The sequence below is a fragment of the Helianthus annuus genome, chromosome 1 (assembly GCF_002127325.2).
Source record: "Helianthus annuus cultivar XRQ/B chromosome 1, HanXRQr2.0-SUNRISE, whole genome shotgun sequence".
In the NCBI taxonomy this organism is placed as follows: domain Eukaryota; kingdom Viridiplantae; phylum Streptophyta; class Magnoliopsida; order Asterales; family Asteraceae; genus Helianthus; species Helianthus annuus.
The window spans coordinates 8826782-8839598 of record NC_035433.2 but is presented as its reverse complement, the minus strand read 5'-3'; the positions used below and the strand labels follow the sequence as shown (position 1 = coordinate 8839598).

The 12817-nt window shown below is 36.6% G+C and overlaps 1 protein-coding gene across 2 annotated transcripts; it reads left to right on the top strand.

Moving 5' to 3' along the window:
- Positions 1-249: 249 nt before the first annotated feature.
- LOC110864246 (protein transport protein Sec24-like At3g07100) lies at positions 250-12574 on the top strand. 2 transcript variants are annotated; one of them, XM_022113280.1, is made up of 14 exons: positions 250-408; positions 1835-2862; positions 2945-3083; positions 3467-3657; positions 3767-3874; positions 3966-4169; positions 6355-6586; positions 7506-7655; positions 7731-7887; positions 8115-8242; positions 9105-9427; positions 9694-9882; positions 10952-11195; positions 12213-12574. In XM_022113280.1, the coding sequence occupies exons 2-13, from the start codon at positions 1894-1896 to the stop codon at positions 11177-11179; spliced, it is 3018 nt and encodes a 1005-aa protein (XP_021968972.1). In that variant the 5' UTR covers positions 250-408; positions 1835-1893; the 3' UTR covers positions 11180-11195; positions 12213-12574. The 2 variants fall into 2 exon arrangements, with proteins under 2 accessions (XP_021968972.1, XP_021968970.1); XM_022113278.1 differs by having other exon boundaries at positions 10946-11195.
- Positions 12575-12817: the final 243 nt, after the last annotated feature.

The following is a 12817-nucleotide window of genomic DNA, read 5'->3' as shown; positions in this document are numbered from 1 at the left end:
GGAATTGTGTAGAGGAAGAAAGCTTTCAAAAAATTCAAGGGATCCAAATCAAACTGATCCGGCCCGGACTTTATTCGGATCCCGCGTCCATTTGTGAAGCAATTAATTAATTTAGAATTCTTTTATCAATTCCCTCCTAAACTCAACAAAAAAACTTGCCACATCAGCAAAAATGACCAAAATCAAATGCCACATAGCACACATCATATCTCATTTATATATATAATAGATTATTTGTAGGTTTCCAACTTTATAACTTATTTATATTCTAGTCTGGACTCTAGAGACAGCTACAATTTTATTGTTTCTTGACGCGCACATCTCCGTCACCGATCGCCGTTCGCCGGTTACCACCGCCGCCATACAACTCCGGTCCGGCCAACCTTCCGCCAGATCCCTTCAGATCAGGTAATTCTTCACACACAGGTTGACTGCATTACCAAAGCGTGTTCAATTCCGTATTTACTAATCGATTGTTAGGTTTTCGTTTACCGAACTCTTAGCAATTGAATTATTTTATACAATTAGGTTTTGTAGGTGAAGATCAGGTTTAGTTATGTGGCGATTCACTTCTAATCAGTAATCTGATCCGGAATTTGATCTTATTGGTTAGTCTGTGTTAGTGATTGCTAGCAGTTGTACGGATTAGGTTTTGTTGATGAAGATCAGGTTTAGTTAGGTTTTGATTTTATCGGTTAGCCTGTGTTAGTGCTTGCTAGTAGTAATTGAAATATAGTCTGTTCAGCTGTTCAATTATATGATTTAGGTTTTGTTGACTTCTAATCATATCCTAAATTTGATCTCATCGGTAAGTTTGGTACTTTGGATTAGTGTTTGGCTGTTTGCTAGTGGTAGTTGAAACATAATTTGGTTTAGCTGTTCAGTTGTTTGATAAGTGCGATGGATACTGATCTAGGTCGAGTTAGAGAGCAATTTTTGTAGTTAGAGTTATAACTCATCTAGTTAAGAAAGTGGAGTTGAAGGCGTGTATTTTTTTACTCACAGGTTTAGGTTATGATAAGTTGAACGTTATCATAGTTTGAAACTTTTGAAAGTTTGCAGTTGGGATGTTTTTATTGCTTGCGGTTCATCTTTAGGAATGTTTGCAAGTTTTTAACAACATTGGCCCTGTGGTTGCACTCCTTATGATTGCCATGTCTAGAAAGCTAGTTTCTATATCAGTAAGTTGTGCAAAACTGTAGAGTAAATGACTGTCTCTTGCTAGTTGCGGGATGCATAAGTTTAGGTGGTTTTGTTGGAGAAAATATTATCTATATTGGACGATGAATTACTCCCTTAGCTGCTAGAAGGTGGTGCAATCTGAATGTTAGCGGTCCAAGCACGTACCTTTTGGGTCCAAAATCTACATGAGCTTATTTTTGTTTGATATTATTTTCTATATGCTCTACATCTTATAAATTATACATTGCACACTTTTCTGGAAATGGAAACTTTGTGGCCTAGATGCTTAAACATCTTGTTGTAATGTCTGTAAATAATATATATGCCTAAGTTTGGCTAGCTGCTCGTTTATTCTAGCCCTTAACCATAACACGCTGCATATGTATGCGTATAGCCTCTAGAATCTATGCTTAAAAGCAACAAGTTTGGACACGCAAGTCGAGAAAATTAAGTGAAGATGTAAAACAATATCTAGTTTTTTTACTTGCACAGAACAGTAAGTTTACTTACTTTTTTATCCAGTTACACTTTACCTGTGCTATGTATTACACACGTACACGATTTTGTATAATCGTTCTCTAACACGCTAATGTAATTTTGATCCTGGGCTTCATCCAAAAGCTGACATGCTTGGAATTGTATCTTGTTGCAGATTATTTATGGACGCATAGCAATAACGTGAATACGTGATACAGGATATATATTCAAGCAATGGGGACTGAAAATCCTAACCGTCCAAATTTTCATCAAGGGCCTACTGCTACACCTTTTGCAGCTCCTCAAACCAACATGCCCTTTCCTTCATCTCGTCCCATGGTTGGATCACAGCCCTCTGCTATCAGGCCAAATACATCTCCATTTTCTACTCCTGGGCCCACGGCTGGAGCTGGGACTCCTGGTTTTAGGCCCATGCAACCAGGTAGGCCCGCTCCTTCATATGGCCCGCCAACTACTGGACCACCCCAGCGTTTCCCAGCTTCACAGTTTCCATCATCTCAACCACCCGTTTCACAAACGTCAAATGTGGGCCAGCCCATTATGCCTCCACCAACGAGACCACCACCTCCGGGCCATGTTCCATCTGTACCGATGGGATCTCCACCCCAAAGCTTGTATAGTGTTTCTTCCGGTAATAACCCTCCATATTCTGTTTCCGGACCAAACATCCAGCCACCGCCATCTTCAACCAGACCGTCTTATCCTGGCTATCCGGGTATACAGGGTATACAGAGTAGCACAGTAAGTCCACCGCCACCACCGCCAGTTTATCAACAAGGAGGTTATGGCCCACCTCAGCCCGCCATACCTGCTCCCTTTTCTTCTCATCAAGGTGGTTATGGACAAGTTCCCGTTCCGCCAGTTGCATCGTCAACAGGAATGTATGCAGGTGGGTCCGCACCGCCTACAGGAGTTATGTCGGGTTTGGTAGAAGATTTTAGCTCACTTTCTCTCGGATCTGCTCCTGGGTCGTTTGATGGGGGGGTTGATGCTAAAGCGTTGCCAAGACCACTGGATGGTGATGTTGAACCAACGTCTTTTGCTGGGATGTATCCCATGAATTGTGATTCTAGATATCTAAGACTTACGACTAGTGCTATACCGAATTCACAGTCTTTGGTTTCGAGGTGGCAGTTGCCTCTTGGAGCAGTTGTTTGTCCACTGGCAGAACCTCCTGAGGGGGTGAGTATTCATTCATTAAACATGTGCTGTTTAATAACATGTTTTTGTTTTTACTTTTGCTTATGTACTGCTGATTGTTCAGGAGGAAGTGCCAGTAGTTAACTTTGCCACAATGGGTATCGTTCGTTGTAGAAGATGTCGTACGTATGTGAATCCGTATGTGACTTTTACTGATGGTGGGAGAAAGTGGAGGTGCAATATATGTGCTTTACTTAATGATGGTAATACTTTGAAAATTCTTGTACCAAAACATGAACTATTTTTTCAGTGTTCGTTTAAACTTTAAACAGAAAAAAACAGTAATTTGACAACATGGTAAAGCTATATATGTTTAGAGTTTGAATACCTTTTTTTGTTGGTGTTTTGGGATTCCATTTCACCACCAGTTATATCCTATCTAACACACTTATGTTGCATATATGTTTAATATACGTCCATAGTCTATAAAGTTTAAACACATGTGGCCTCAGTAATGTGCCAAATCATACTTTTATGCTGTTTCATCACCAGTGTAAAGAATATTATTGATTTTTTTCTGCCATATATGGAACTTTTATGCTAAGTAATTTGACTAATTTCTATGATTCCTCTCCATAATATACAGTGCAAAATGATTATTTCGCTCATTTGGATGCCACTGGAAAAAGAGTTGATCTTGATCAACACCCTGAGCTTACAAAGGGATCTGTGGAATTTGTTGCTCCAGCTGAGTATATGGTTCGGCCTCCAATGCCACCATTATACTTTTTTATGATTGACGTGTCAATATCTGCAGTTAAAAGTGGTATGCTTGAGGTAAGCCTTTTCTTTTAATATATAAATTGATAAGTGATAGCTCATACCTTGTGATATATCTGTTCACATTTTTGACCTGTTGTTATATCTCTTGCATACATTATGTTAGGTGATGGCACAAACCATTAAATCTTGTTTGGATAAATTGCCGGGCAGCCCAAGAACACAAATTGGGTTCATAACTTTTGACAGCACAATTCACTTTTACAATATGAAGGTAAGTAGTTTAGAGTTTAGCACTTTAGCCAGCCATATAATAATCTCTTATTATAACGTTGACTAATCTTTTTTTGTTTTACTTGTTCCAGTCAACTTTGACACAGCCTCAAATGATGGTCGTATCAGATTTGGAAGATATTTTTGTTCCATTGCCAGATGATCTTCTTGTCAACCTGTCAGAATCCAGACCTGTGGTGGAGGCTTTTCTGGATAGCTTGCCTTCTATGTTTCAGGACAATGTTAATGTGGAATCTGCTTTTGGGCCCGCCCTCAAAGCCGCTTATATGGTTATGGTAAGTTTCTTGGACCCTATATTATTTAGAACCTTGGTGGGCGATTCAGGCAGGCCTTTAAACGAATCGAACGTTCATGAACTTGTTCAGCAGGAAGTCTGTTTATGTTCGTTTGTTTAATAAACGAACATGTATGAACAAAAAATTTTGTTCATCTAATTAAACAAACGAACATGAACACATGTGTTGTTCGTTCATTCACGTTCGTGAACGTCCGTTTTTGTACATTCATTTATGTTTATTTACATTCGTCTGTGTTTGTTTAAATCTTAATAAATACATAAGTAGTTATATTTGTATGAATATAAACATAATAGACGCTTTCTAACTAGTTATATAAATATAACTAATTGATAATTGGGCTTTCTAGTAATAAAAATGAACTTATCGTAATTAATCAGTAAGTTATATAAAAAAGCTACTTTATGTCCGTTTATGTTTGATCATTTGTGTTCGTTTATGTTTGTTCAATGATGTTCATTTGTGTTGTTTTATGTTTGTTAATTTGTGTTCGTTTAGGCTTGTTTGTTTGTTTATGTTCGTGAACTGTTTGTTTAGTTTTTAAATGAACGGACATAAACGAACACGAACATGCCCATTTTCTTGATGAACGAACAATACATGAACAAAAAACGTGTTCTCGATTACATGTTCGTGTTCGGTTAAAGTTAAATGAACGAACACGAACATGCCTCTGTTCATGTTCGTTCGGTTCGTCTACAAGTCTTGCGATTCCACCTTCAAAAACTTATTTGTATGGTATGAGATGTGTTATATTTTTTCTAAGATTTTTGGACATCGAGTCTTCCTTGTAGTATATCCGCTACTGAACTACCTGGTAGGGTTGTAAATGAACCGAACAGTTCGTGAACCGTTCGGCGGGAAGTTCGTTTATGTTCGTTCGTTTAATAAACGAACGAACATGAACAAGAAATTTCGTTCGATTAGTTAAATGAACGAACATGAACAGAGGTCTCGTTCGTTCGATTGTGTTCGTGTACGTTCGGTAAGGTGTTCGTGAACGTGTTCGTGAACATTCGTTGATTTGCGTTCGTTTATGTTCGTATGTTTGTGTTTTCATTGAAGATCTTTGTACTTTCTTATATTTTATTTGTACTTTTTATATTATTAAACTTTTATTTATTTTATTACCCTAACAATTAAATTAGGAAACCCACTCTCACCTTGTTTATGCATCATTACCCTTTCATTTCTCATTATTTACATCGGCGAATACGATCGACCTCCGTTCCACAATAAGGGATTCAAGTTCGACTGCTACTCTCTGGGTCATCTATCTTTATCCTTCGTCGCGTTCGCCAAATTTGTTTGTGTTCGTTTGTGTTCGTGAACCGTTCGCAAACACACTCATTTCCTTAATGAACGAACACGAACATAAAATCTCGTTCGGTAAGTGTTCATGAACCGTTCGTGAACACATTTATTTCCTTAACAAACGAACACGAACAAGGCCTTGTTCGTGTTCGTTCGGTTCGTTTACAGCCCTACTACCTGGACCACTTATGTTGTATATAGAGGTAGCAATTGGTACGCGTTTACTTATGGATGGGTTTATTTGGGTTATGTTCCTCTAGCGGGTAAAAATAAAAAAAAAATACTGTTAAACAGGAAAGGGCTAAATCGGGTAAAGTCGCCCAAAGTGTCTTTTGTTAATGCATAGACTTATTAATCCTATTTATTCATACACTTAATTGTTAATGAAATACTATGCTTTTCTAATCATCTTTGACACCAAGGTGGTGTTTGGTTTGCAATCGCGGATCACTATGGGTCTAGTTTCATAGTACAGTGGAATAAAAATGGGCATGAGTACTTGAAAACTTGTGTTTGCTTTATGCAATTGGGTTGGATATCATTCTGAAAACTTAATTATTTTTGAATGAACAAAATAAAATGTTTAGTTTTGTGTACAATCTGATATGATATTTTACCATGATCTAATGTCTATATGGCCCCTTATTTGAAACTACATTCATTTTTTTCGTAAGACAAAATAACATGCTCATGCTTTTATTTCAATTACAAATATAAAAAAGACACGTTACGCTGTTCCAACTAATAGTCGCAATTAAATCTATCTTATATCATGTCAGCTACATGTTCCAACTAATAGTTTCTACCTAACACTGCCACGTCACTAAAAAACTTTATTTGCTCCATGCAGAGTCAACTTGGAGGGAAATTGTTAATTTTCCAGAGCACGCTTCCCTCACTTGGTGTTGGTCGTTTGAAGTTGCGTGGAGACGATCTTCGTGTTTATGGAACAGATAAAGAGCATACCTTACGAATACCAGAAGACCCGTTTTATAAACAGATGGCTGCTGATTTCACAAAATACCAAGTTGCAGTGAATGTATATGCGTTTAGTGACAAGTATACTGATATAGCCTCATTAGGTATGCAACAATGGGGAACTTCATAGCTTATTCTACACTAACCTAGAACCCTAGATGCAGCAATTTTTACCATTTACCTATAAACTGGTCAAACGTTTTATGTTTAACAGGACAAATGGGGAGGTTTCTAAATATAAATTTAAAAGGAAACATGTCATATGCGTTGAAGGGGTTTGGATATTGTCCGCAGTGTATTCATATGCATAAAACCACCTAATTCGTTTTATTAAATAAATATTAGATTTTTATTAGAGTAAAATGCCATTTTCGTTCCTGAGGTTTGGGCAGTTTTGCGAATTTCGTCCAAAGGTTTGTCTTTCCGCATCTGGATCCAAAAGGTTTGAAATCTTGCCATTTTCATCTGGATCGTTAACTCATCCATTTTTCTCTATTAAGTTAGGGGTATTTCTGTCTTTTTTCTAACTTAAAGGGCAGTTCAGTCTTTTTCACTTTATGTACAAGCATTTAGCATAATGTACAAGTACTCAAAAGACCGAATTGCCCTTTAAGTTAACAAAAAAGAAGAAAATACCTCTGACTTATAGAAGAAAAATAGATGGAGTTAACGAGCTGAATAAAAATGACAAGATTTCAAACCTTTTGGATCCAGATGCGAAAAAACAAACCTTTGGACGAAAGTCTCAAAACTGGCCAAACCTCAGGGACGAAAATGGCATTTTACTCTTTTTATTACTTTTTAATATAGTTTTGTAATGATATGTGACTCATTACATAATAAAGGTGTTTGCCGGTCGACACAACAGCTGAAACTAAAGTTACCCACTTTGACCAGTTAGTTTTTTTGTATTTACTGAATCTTATTCTCCATGGAATAAGTCGCCTTTCTTCTCATAAGTTTGATGTTATATCAGTTTTATGCCTGTAAAAGATCAACAATATTTTATTAATTTACATGCAGGCACTTTAGCAAAATACACTGGCGGCCAGGTATATTATTATCCAAGCTTTCATTCCGCAATTCACAGAGACAAGTTGAGACATGAGTTGTCTAGAGATCTCACTAGAGAAACTGCATGGGAAGCTGTAATGCGCATCCGATGTGGGAAAGGTTGGGTTAATTTTAAGAATGTAAATTTGATTTTCATGTGAAAATTTACCAAAGAACTTATTTTTTTTAATCTAGGAGTGCGTTTCACCTCGTATCATGGGAATTTTATGCTAAGATCAACGGATCTAATAGCACTTCCCGCAGTTGATTGTGATAAAGCTTATGCAATGCAGTTTGCTCTTGAAGAGACATTGCTTACAACGCAGATTGTGTACTTCCAAGTGGCGTTACTGTATCCTTCAGTTCTTTTGTTAAGGTTCTTCATATCATGTGGTTCTTTGTGTTTCTAAGGTTTGCTTAATGATCCATGTAATTATTCTGTTTTGAATTTAACTTTTATGTGAAAATGGGCCAATTAGGGTTAATATTTAATTGGTAACGAGGTCAAATAGGAAAAAATGTAGCAAAAAGCTATCTTTGACATTTGTTTTACGTTTATGAATACTTAACCACAAAAAGATACACTGCATCTTGCGGTGAAAGGCGTATTAGAGTACACACCGCTGCAGCATCGGTGGTTGCAGATTTAGGAGAGATGTACCGCCAGGCAGATACTGGTGCTGTTGTTTCTTTGCTTAGTCGGTTAGGTAAGATAAGTCTCTCTCTCTCTCTCTCTCTATGATTTGATTTTGGCTATGTTTTATTTTTCAACGGGTCAAACGGGCTATGCTAAAAGATTTAACTGAAAAGGTTACATGTCATATGGATTTAATCAGTCAAAAGTCTTCTAACGTGTACTCAAATTCGTAAAACCTTCAACCGTTTTGACCTGTCATTTAAGGTAAATTGTTTTAACCTGTTACCCAACCCACACATTCTTTCACCTGTTAAACAGGCTAAGTTAAAAGATTCAACTAGAAAAGTTATGCGTCATATGGATTGAATGATCGAAAGTCTTCTAAGTGTATTTGAATACATAAAACCTCTCGCTTTATCAAAGAGGTTTATATTGTTATTTTAATAAATAGTTGAAAAAAGTACACGTATGGTCCCTGTGGTTTACCAAAATTTTGGATTTGGTCCCTAGCTTTACAAAAGTACACAGATGATCCCTGTGGTTTGCATTTTGTAACACATTTAGTCCCCATTTTTTTTCCAAAAGTACATGGATGGTCCTTGTGGTTTGCATTTTGTAACGCGTTTAGTTCCTAACTTGGACATGCTAAAATCTTTAGATTTTTGGCTAGGGACTAAATGCGTTACAAAGTGCAAACCAAAGGGATCATTTGTGTACTTTTGGAAAGCTAGGGACCAAATCCAAAATTTGGTAAACCACGGGGACCATCCATGTACTTTAAATAGTATTCTCAATCATACATGACACACTAAGAAAAGTGTTGGGACTCAACCCCATTTAACCTCAACCATTTTGCCCTGCTAATGATCATTTTCACTTTATACCCGCGCTTAACATATCCGTCACTAAATGATGAACTGATTATCTTGCAGCAATCGAGAAATCATTATCATATAAACTGGAAGATGCTCGTAATGCTGTTCAACAAAAAATAGTGAAAGCCCTGAAAGAATATCGAAAACTATATTCAGTGCAGCATCGTGTAGGAAGCAGGATGATCTACCCAGAATCACTCAAATATTTGCCCTTATATGGATTATCACTATGTAAATCAACAGCACTTCGTGGTGGTTATGCTGATGCTCAGCTTGATGAACGTTGTGCAGCAGGCTTCACCATGATGGCTTTACCTGTTAAAAAAATGTTAAAGCTCTTATATCCTAGCTTATTAAGAGTAGACGAGTATCTTGTCAAGGTAAGTTATGTTCGCAGTTCGCACATATTGAGTTTCTTGTTCGCTCTGGCGAACAGTGGCAATTTTGGCCCATTTGGTTATGAAAGGGTCAATTCGGATTTTTTTATAATGAGCCAAATGGGTCAAAATGTATTTTGACCCGTTACTGACCCATGCCCATTTGCCACCTATTTTGACCTGTTACGGACCCATGCTCATTTGCCACCTCTACTGATGTTTATATTCCAACTTGTGAGTCTCGTACTGAACAATTTGTATACTTCTAGGCGCCTGCTGTGGATGATGAATTTGACAGAGTTTGTAAAAGGCTGCCACTTGTTGCTGAGAGCTTAGATTCTAGAGGAATTTATATATTTGATGACGGCTTTCGTTTTGTTGTGTGGTTTGGCCGCATGCTTTCACCCGATTTAGCCAGGAATCTAGTTGAGGAAGATCCAGCTACAGATTTCTCAAGGGTATGCTCGTTTTACACATCCATGGTTTATGCATATTGATATAATAATCTATGCAGTTAATATCGGTGATATATTGGTGAGATATCGATTATATCGGTCATATCGGTCCCCTAGTAAAATATCGGTGTCAAATATCGGTCAGAATATCGGTACTGATATTATCGGCGATATTGACTGATATTTGACCGATATAACCAATATCTCACCGATATTTGACCGATATAACCGATATATCACCGATATATCACTGAATTATTATTGTTAAATTGCTATATATGTAAATTTTGCATTATATTAAAATTACCGATATCCCACTGATATCTCACCGAGATAACCTATTTCTCAAATATCGGTCCTTGACCGATATCCGATATTTTACCGCATTAACTGCATAGATAATAATCATGTTAGTGATCACTAACATCCTCATCAACCAAACTACTTTTCTGTATGATCGACCTTAAATAACCTAACGGTTTTCTTTTCAGAAATCTTGTTGATCTGATTTTCTTTATGTTCTACCTTTTTTCTATCTGTTAACGAGCCAACGTTCTGTCTTATCTTTTTCTTGTTTATAAATAAAATGTTATATTAATTATGCTTATAGAAAATATTACTAAGACGGTGATCCAATCCAATTTAGGAGGTTGTGAAGGTGGCTTTTATTCTTTTAAATCATTTAACTTGTTATCTTTAGCTATTATGCTATTGTTGATACATCTACTGCTATATATATAGTAAGAGGTGGCATATTTGACCCATCGACTTAGGGAGTCGATCTGGGTTGTGTTATATCTAAAACGGGTCGAATAAAAGTTTATCTAAAAGCAGAACAGGTAAAATGGATTAAAACATGTCGGTTTTTTTACTGCATACAACCTCACGATCCATCTTATTCAAAAGTTTAGATTTTTGTTGTAATGTTCACTAAAAAATGACCCATTTAAACCCAAACACGTGTTGACCTGTTACTTCATGTCTCAATAGTATTTTATTATCTCTCACTAACCTAAACAATTCTGCAATTTCTATTAACGTATTACTAATGATTATGTTTTTAAAGAATCAGGTTTGTCTGACTGAACGTAACAATGAAATGTCAAGAAAGCTGATGCGGATACTAAAGAAACTTAGAGAGGCTGATAAATCATATTATCAGTTGTGTCATCTCGTGAGACAAGGCGAACAACCCCGTGAAGGTTTCTTTCTACTCTTGAATTTAGTTGAGGACCAGGTTGGTGGTATGAGCGGTTATGCTGATTGGATGCTTCAGATACATCGACAAGTACAACAATAATGCAAGAATAAATAAGGTAAATACTAAATATCCTACCAAGTTTTGAATAATTAGATGATCACTGTAATAACATGCATTTATAAATCGTATATAACGCGCTAGCTATTTATTAAAAAAACATTTGTTAGCCTACCCAACCTGTTTGGCATGTACTAAATACAACTTGTGAACTGTATCAACCCATTTCGCAGCACTACTACTAGATGAACGATATACAAAGGTGGTGTGTATTATCGTGTATAATAGAGTCACATAAGAGCTTTATATACAAAATTTGATATTACTAAAGTGCAAACGAGCCAAGCGGCTCGCAAGCGCTTGAGATCGGCTCGAAAAAAGCTCGAAACGAGCCGAGTCTTATTGAGCCGAGCTTGAGCCTAAAATAAAGCTCGTTTATTTATCGAGCCCGAGCTAGAGTCTAGCATGTGAAGCTCGTGTCCCTTAGTGTAATATTAGTTTCCTTTTACTAACATTTAATAAATTTACCCCTTATTTAAAGTTGTCTAGTAAACGAGCCGACCCGAGCTTATTTAAACTTGTTTACGAGCCCCGCCCAAACCTAAAAACAAACTTGTTTAGTAAACAAGTCCAAGCCCGAGCGTGAGCGTGAGCTTTCACTTATTGAGCTCGCAAACCTAAACGAGTCTATTTTTTATATTATTTTTATTGAAAATATAATTAATAGATAAAAAACGAGCCCTAGCTCGAGCCGAGCTCGAGCTTGAGAAACCACCAACGAGCTGAGCTCGAGCTCGAGCCTGGTCGAGCTCGGGTGAATACATAACTAGTCTAATATGCCTTCACAAGTTAAAGACGGGGAACGACGTGTAGCTTGGATTATTTGGTTGTGTATTTGTGTATATAATATAGTTTGATATTACATATATATAGCTTCTAGACTATGCCAATCACAATTAATACATAAATAGCCTAATACTACATCTCCTTTAAAATTTCAATCACATCGAATTCCAAACGTTTTCTAAAAAAATTGATACGTATCCCGTTCAATCAATATTACTTATATGTGCAGGGATCTGTAGGCCGTAGATGCCGGTTTGCTATTCATGGAAGATTTGAGTTGACGAGAATGCGATTTTTAACTTTCCGAGAAGTTGGTATGTTTGATTCGCCATGGGATTTGGTTTCATTAGGCTATAGGATTGTTTCTTGAATGCAGGTTTCGAGCCAAAGCCGAGCACAGGCCAGTGTAAAACCACCTTTCGTTGATTTATGAATTTTGATAGAAGATAAAACGATGACGTTCTGTTTGACAGACCTAGCATTTGAATATTTGATAGACTAGTGTTGCTATTTTTGTTGTGGAACCTTTTGTAATTTGTTTTTTATTGTCACAAAAATGATTTGTTCTATATTACACATACGTTTTTATAATATTCCCTCTTTATAATAAATAAAAGCTGAAAAAAAGAATGTTCTATAGGCAACAGGATCAAGAATCTATAGGCCAAAGGAAATCAAATAAACTTGCACAATCTTTAAGTGGTAAATACGATTATATATTTATATTAAGAAAAAGATGTAGAAAATGTTTAAAAGAAAACCAATATTAAGTGCTAGACTAAATAATTAGTCTTATCCGAGTAAGACCAAAAATGATTTGAAAGCAATGTTTTA

Coding starts and splice junctions, on each gene's coding strand:
- LOC110864246 (XM_022113278.1), top strand. CDS start 1,894: ATGGGGACTGAAAATCCTAACCGTCCAAATTTTCATCAAGGGCCTACT. Junction 9,428..9,693: donor TAGACGAGTATCTTGTCAAG/GTAAGTTATGTT, acceptor GTATACTTCTAG/GCGCCTGCTGTGGATGATGA. Junction 9,883..10,945: donor CAGCTACAGATTTCTCAAGG/GTATGCTCGTTT, acceptor ATGTTTTTAAAG/AATCAGGTTTGTCTGACTGA.